A 7,695-nucleotide genomic window follows, 5' to 3' on the forward strand; every position below is an offset into this window, starting at 1 on the left:
AATCTGTCTGGGTATTATAATAATCTGTCTGGGTGTTATAATAATCTGTCTGGGTGTTATAATAATCTGTCTGGATCTAATAATAATCTGTCTGGGTGTTATAATAATCTGACTGGGTGTTATAATAATCTGTCTGGGTGTTATAATAATCTGTCTGGGTATTATAATAATCTGTCTGGGTCTAATAATAATCTGTCTGGGTGTTATAATAATCTGACTGGGTGTTATAATAATCTGTCTGGGTGTTATAATAATCTGTCTGGGTATTATAATAATCTGTCTGGGTGTTATAATAATCTGTCTGGGTGTTATAATAATCTGTCTGGGTGTTATAATAATCTGTCTGGGTATTATAATAATCTGACTGGGTGTTATAATAATCTGACTGGGTGTTATAATAATCTGTCTGGGTGTTATAATAATCTGTCTGGGTGTTATAATAATCTGTCTGGTTGTTATAATAATCTGGGTGTTATAATAATCTGTCTGGGTGTTATAATAATCTGTCTGGGTGTTATAATAATCTGACTGGGTGTTATAATAATCTGACTGGGTGTTATAATAATCTGTCTGGGTGTTATAATAATCTGTCTGGGTATTATAATAATCTGTCTGGGTGTTATAATAATCTGACTGGGTGTTATAATAATCTGACTGGGTATGTTATTCTATCCTGTATTATAATATATTCTCTAGGTGGGGAATCTGGGTGGGTGTTATAATAATCTGTATTTTAATCTATCCTGTATTATAATATATTCTGTGTCTCTAGGTGGGGAATCTGGGTCTCCTCTTCATGTTGCTGTTCTTCATCTATGCAGCACTGGGAGTGGAGCTGTTTGGGAAACTGGGTCAGTCACAGTGCTGTGAGTGTGTGAGTGTGTTTCATTTACGCTGATGAGCTGTTGAGTTGATTTCCCTGAAATTAACGTCTTCCTTCTCCTATTTTCTCTCTCTTTTTTTCTCCCCCTCGCTCTCTTTCTCTCTTTCTCTGTCTCTTTCTTTTTCTCCCTCCCTCCCTCCCTCCCTCCCTCCCTCCCTCCCTCCCTCCCTCCCTCCCTCCCAATCTCCCCCCTCCTTCCCTCCCTCCCTCCCTCCCCCTCCCTCTCTCTCTCTCTGTCTCTTTCTCTGGAATTCCCTCCCTCCCTCCCTCCCTCCCTCCCTCCCTCCCTCCCTCCCTCCCTCCCTCCCTCCCTCCCTCCCTCCCTCTCTCTCCCGGTTTCCCCTCTCTGGAATGGAATTCTCCTCCCCTAAACTACCCAATCAGAGAGTGATAGTCTCTCTCAGCTATGTCAGATCCCAACTGGAATGCTGGAATGGAATTGTTACCCTCACGTGTTCTCTGTGATAGTCGACCTCAGCTTATGTCAATCAGCTATGTCAGATCACCGGTTTCCACGTACCCCCCAGAGAGTTTGACAATGTTCTCTGTGTTTCCATGACAAGAGTGGAATTATGAAGGTAAACTACCCAATCAGAATCAGTCGACCAATCACGCCACGTTCCAGAACTTTGGCATGGCGTTCCTCACCTATGTCAGATCCGGTTTCCACCGGTGACAACTGGAATGGAATTATGAAGGTAAACTACCCAATCAGACCGGTGAGTGGAATTATGAAGGTAAACGACCAATCAGCTATGTCAGATCACCGGTTTCCACCGGTGACAACTGGAATGGAATTATGAAGGTAAACTACCCAATCAGAGAGTGATAGTCGACCAATCAGCTATGTCAGATCACCGGTTTCCACCGGTGACAACTGGAATGGAATTATGAAGGTAAACTACCCAATCAGAGAGTGATAGTCGACCAATCAGCTATGTCAGATCACAGCTTTGGGGGAAAACAGGGTTTAGTTGTACCTTGTTGTTGTTCCAGGCACAGAGGGGAAAACCCCCCTCATTAATACAAAATGAAGACTGCTACTGAATTCAGACATTCTTCTTGCTTTTACACAGGGTTCTCATCCTTCTTTACAGGTCCCGTCGTGGACGTTCTATTAAAACAAATATCTACATATTATTTTTACTCTCCAATTTCAATCCTGATCTCGTCTCATCGCTGCAACTCCCCAACGGGCTCGGGAGGTGAAGGTCGAGTCACGCGTCCTCCCCGAAAAACATGACCCACCAAAACTTTGCTTCTTTAACACCCCGACCCGCTTAACCCAGAAGCCGCACCAACGTGTCGATGGGAAACACCGTTCAACTGACAACAGGAGTCGGCCTGCAGGCGCCCGGCCCGCCACAAGGAGTCGCTAGAGTGCGATGAGCCATGTAAACCTCCCCTAAACGAAGCTGGGACAATTGTGCCCCGCCCTATGGGACTCCTGGTCACTGCTGATTGTGCCTGGGATCGAAACCGGGTCTGTAGTGACGGTCCTCAAGCACTGCGATGCACTGCCTTAGACCGCTGCGCCACTCGGGAGTCATGCGTGTGGAGCTTCTATTTAAGGCTTGGAGCTGGCATTGTTTGAAGAACACAGAACACAGAACACACACACACACACAGAACACACACACAGAACAAAGAACATACACACACACACAGAACACACACACAGAACACAGAACACACACACAGAACACAGAACACACACACACACACAGAACACACACACAGAACAAAGAACATACACACACAGAACAAAGAACATACACACACACACAGAACACACACACAGAACACAGAACATACACACACACACAGAACACACACACAGAACACAGAACACACACACAGAACACAGAACACACACACACACACAGAACACACACACAGAACAAAGAACATACACACACAGAACAAAGAACATACACACACAGAACACAGAACACACACACACAGAACAAAGAACATACACACACAGAACAAAGAACATACACACACAGAACACAGAACACACACACACAGAACAAAGAACACAGAACACACACACAGAACACAGAACACAAGACACACACACACAGAACACATGCACAGAACACAGAACATACACACAGAACACAGACACAGAACACAGGACACACATACAGAACACAGAACAAAGAACACACACACAGAACACATGCACAGAACACAGAACACATGCACAGAACACAGAACACATGCACAGAACACAGAACACTGTTCCCAGATGTCTGTCAGTGGAACCTGATTCATAACCTAGTAAAACAACATGGAATGTTTTTCGAACCTACACGGAACGTTGAGGGAACCAGAGATATTTATCTGAATCGCTCATTGGCTAAAACCATCTCTCTTCCCCCGGGTAATTGGTAATTGGCTGTTATCCAAGTCAGTCAGACACTCTGGCTCTCTGATAGGCTTGGCTCTGTGTGTCTTGTGCCAACAGACAGGCTGTGGCTCAACTCAATGGCTCCACCTGGTGGTCAGGACTGGAGTTACAGCCTGAGAAACACAATACAACGTAATGCCATCATTCTACACAAGAAGCTCTGTTGGCATGAAAAGCATGGACAATGACATTGTGTAACAGTATAAGTTTCGTCCCCTCGCCCCGACCCGGGCTCGAACCAGGGACCCTCTGCACACATCAACAACTGACACCCACAAAGCATCGTTACCCATCTCTCCACAAATGCTGCGGCTCTTGCTGAGCAAGGGGAACAACTACTTCTATTAGCGCCGCACCACCGCTAACTAAGCTAGCCATTTCACATCGGTTACAAAGGCTCAGCATTGTTTGTATGAAATATACGTTTTCTTAAAAAGTTCCAAACAGATCAATGCTACGGGCCTCCTGTCCTTCAGTAAACGACAGTCCCCATTTTCTGGTGTCCTCAAGCATCTTGACAGAAACTACAACCTCGTTGTCATATTTGAGTAAAAGCAAAGATACATTTTAATAGAAAAATGACTCAAGTGAAAGTCACACAGTAAAATACTACTTTTTTAATATATATTTTTTTAATATACTTTAGAATCAAAAAGTGAATTTAATCTCTAAAATATACTTAAGTATCAAAAGTAGTAATCTGTTGCTCTGTCTTCGGGAGGATGTGTCTTTCTCAACCCTCTTGTCGTCTGAGCTACCTGTCCCAATAGTATCATCCCTCTGTCCCCTCAGGACACGCTGCGGGACTGTCGTCCAGAGGACCGCTCCTGTCTGTCCTACCTTCCTCTTGTCGTCTGAGCTACCTGTCCCAATAGTATCATCCCTCTGTCCCCTCAGGACACGCTGCGGGACTGTCGTCCAGAGGACCGTTCCTGTCTGTCCTACCTTCCTCTTGTCGTCTGAGCTACCTGTCCCAATAGTATCATCCCTCTGTCCCCTCAGGACACGCTGCGGGACTGTCGTCCAAAGGACCGTTCCTGTCTGTCCTACCTTCCTCTTGTCGTCTGAGCTACCTGTCCCAATAGTATCATCCCTCTGTCCCCTCAGGACACGCTGCGGGACTGTCGTCCAGAGGACCGTTCCTGTCTGTCCTACCTCCCTCTGGTTTCTCCGGTCTACTTCGTGACCTTCGTCCTGACGGCCCAGTTCGTGCTGGTCAACGTGGTGGTGGCGGTGTTGATGAAACACCTCGAGGAGAGCAACAAGGAGGCACAGGAGGAGGCAGAGGAGGAGGCCAAGGAGGAGGAGGCGCGTCAGGAGGAGGCCAGGCAACAGGAGGCCAGGCAAGAGGAGGCGCGACAGGAGGCCATTTGTCCCTTTAGCAACGCCACAGTGTGCGGCGTGGAATCATCTAGACAGGTATGGAGATGGGATCGCCTGTAGGTGGACCTAACCACAGATCTAGGGTCAGATCAGCTTCCCGTCAGTCCTTAACTGTCAGGGGGGGGGGGCTAACCACAGGTCTAGGGTCAGATCAGCTTCCCGTCAGTCCTTAACTGTCAGGGGGGGCTAACCACAGATCTAGGGTCAGATCAGCTTCCCGTCAGCAGTCCTTAACTGTCAGGGGGGCTAACCACAGGTCTAGGGTCAGATCAGCTTCCCGTCAGTCCTTAACTGTCAGGCCTGGTAACTGTCAGGGGGCTAACCACAGGTCTAGGGTCAGATCAGCTTGTCAATCCTTAACTGTGTCAATAATAATCCCGTCAGTCCTTATGTCAGGGGGCTAACCACAGGTCTAGGGTCAGATCAGCTTACTGTCGCTAACCACAGGTCAGTCCTTCCCGAACTGTCAGGGGGGGAGCTAACCACAGGTAGGGTGATCATACATGGTGGTGGAACAGTATGAAATGGTGACAGTGATGATTGTTATGGTTACGGTACGGTCCCGTGTGGCTCAGTTTGGTAGAGCCAAGGCACTTACAACTCCAGGGTTGTGGTTTTGATTCCCTGGGGAGGGGAACAGTATGAAAATGTATCCACTCACTCCTTCCTGTAAGTCACTGTGGATAAGAGAATCTGCTAAATGACTAAAAGTTTAATAAAATGAGGAAGATGACGTTCATGGTCGTGTTTTTGTCCCAGGTTGTGGAAGAAGAGCGTTGTCGTGGTAGCCTGCTGATGGCGGGCCGGCCGTCTCTGTCTCGTATGATGTCTCTGCCTAGCGACAGCTACATGCTCCGCCCCCTACAGCCTCTCGGACACACCCGCTACCCTCCCATTGGCCACGACACCTACAAGGGATGCGGTTTCTCAGGTAACCATCCCTCAGAGTTCTATCTCTCAGTGTTCTATCTCTCAGAGTTCTAGGTCCCTGAGTTCTATCTCTCAAAGTTCTATCTCTCAGAGTTCTATCTCTTAGAGTTCTAGGTCCCCGAGTTCTATCTCTCGGATTTCTATCTCTTAGAGTTCTAGGTCTCAGAGGTCTATCTCTCAGATTTATAGGTCTCGGAGTTCTATCTCTCGGAGTTCTATCTCTAGTTCTAGGTCTCAGGGTTCTAGGTGTCAGGGTTCTAGGTCTCAGAGTTCTAGGTCTCTCTCTCTGTCTCCTAGGTTCTGTCTACTCCATGGGTTCTAGCGGAGCAGGATCCCTACTGCAGGTCCCGGGGGCGTTACCGTCTGGAAGCCACGCATCCCTCAGCTCCAGGGGCTCCAGCTGCAGACCCACAGTCAGGCTCAGCCCCTCCCACAGCGTAGACAGACACTCCCTCTCCATGGCGAGACACACCCCCAGGAGGCCTGGCCACGTTGACAGCAGACGGGCCTCTTATATACACAGCCCATCCCACAGTATGGACACACATCGTTACAGACTCAGCCCTGCTCAGAGCATCGACAGAGACTCCTCCCGTTACCTCGATAGACACGCCCCTTATATCCACAGCCCCTCCCACAGCATGGACAGTAGACACACCCCTTATATCCACAGCCCCTCCCACAGCATGGACAGTAGACACGCCCCTTATGTCAGTAGCCCCGCAAACAGCATCAATAGACACACCTCTTATATGAGTAGCCCATCCCACAGCATGGACAGACAGCCGGGACCCAGCTCCTCCCTCGGTGTGAGAAGACAGCTGAGGAGACAGGTATGTAGACTGCAGCTTTTGCCCAGGAAGCACATTAATTTCCCTGGATGTTCTGCGAACGTCTGTTTTTGGAACCTTGCATGCGAGTTGTTGAATGTTTTGTGTTAGCTGGGAACTTTACAGTCCAGGCCAGATCGAGTTGTTAGAACAGCATGGACAGGCCAGATCGAGTTGTTAGAATGTTTTGTGTTAGACAGCTCCAGGAGACAGGTATGTTAGACTGCAGCTTTTTCCCAGGCCAGATCGAGTTGTTAGAATGTTTTGTGTTAGCTGGAATGTTACAGTCCAGGCCAGATCGAGTTGTTAGAATGTTTTTGTTAGCTGGGAACCTTGCAGTTCGAGTTGTTAGAATGTTTTGTGTTAGCTGGGAACTTTACAGTCCAGGCCAGATCGAGTTGTTAGAATGTTTTGTGTTAGCTGGGAACTTTACAGTCCAGGCCAGATCGAGTTGTTAGAATGTTTTGTGTTAGCTGGGAACTTTAGCTGGGAAGTCCAGGCCAGATCGAGTTGTTAGAATGTTTTCGAGTTGTTAGAATGTTTTGTGTTAGCTGGGAACTTTACAGCCAGATTTAAATTTCATTCACCTTCAACTGTCATTAATTCAATGTTCAAACATTGTGTTCAAAACAGTCCCAGTGACCTCTGACCCTCTGTTTCCTGTCTCTACTTCCTACTTCCTGTCTGTTCGTAGGAGGCGGTGCGTTGTGACTCTGAGGACCTGAGCTGCAGTTCCACCGACGATCTGCGGGGAGGGAGCTCTGTCGACGGCACCCACCTCACCGTACCCAGCATGCACCTCTCACCGCTACCCAGCCTGCCCCCTGGTGGTAACACACACCTGGACGTACACCACCCCTCCTCGCCGTCCCGCGCCCCCCGAGGACGCACCTCCAGCCACACACACACCGTACACACACTGCGTCACACACACAGTCAGAGGGTTATATCTACCAGAGGACACAGTAGGAGCCACAGTGATAGCAGGCCCCAGCGGCCCCCCAGCCCTCAGATCTCCACCCCTCAGACGACAGACAACCCACAGACACCCCAGAGGCCTGAGATACCCCAGACCCCAGGTCCCAGCCTCACCCTCGCTCTCTGCTCTGGAGGTCCCAGCCTGTCCCTCTCCTCCCCCTCCACACCCTCAACCCCCAGCCTCAACCTCACCCTCTCTACTCCCTCCACTCCCCAGAGCCCTCAGACCAGCTTTGACCCAAAGCAGAGTCCCAGTTCCAGCCCTGCCTTCAGCC

General features: G+C 48.7%; 1 protein-coding gene across 1 annotated transcript in view; it reads left to right on the forward strand.

The window, feature by feature from the left end:
• LOC127922463 (voltage-dependent T-type calcium channel subunit alpha-1H-like) overlaps window positions 1-7,695 on the forward strand; it is a gene marked incomplete at its 5' end in the record, with an annotated part of 133,385 nt that overhangs the window by 124,209 nt on the left and 1,481 nt on the right. Inside the window, 7 exon segments of the mRNA XM_052506229.1 lie at window positions 773-874; window positions 1,479-1,541; window positions 1,543-1,581; window positions 4,407-4,718; window positions 5,442-5,613; window positions 5,910-6,445; window positions 7,137-7,695. The exon segment at window positions 7,137-7,695 is cut by the window's right edge and continues 1,481 nt beyond it. Of these exon segments, the coding sequence (XP_052362189.1) occupies window positions 773-874; window positions 1,479-1,541; window positions 1,543-1,581; window positions 4,407-4,718; window positions 5,442-5,613; window positions 5,910-6,445; window positions 7,137-7,695 (1,783 nt within the window).

This window comes from Oncorhynchus keta, unplaced genomic scaffold (genome assembly GCF_023373465.1).
Source record: "Oncorhynchus keta strain PuntledgeMale-10-30-2019 unplaced genomic scaffold, Oket_V2 Un_contig_2577_pilon_pilon, whole genome shotgun sequence".
Taxonomy (NCBI): domain Eukaryota; kingdom Metazoa; phylum Chordata; class Actinopteri; order Salmoniformes; family Salmonidae; genus Oncorhynchus; species Oncorhynchus keta.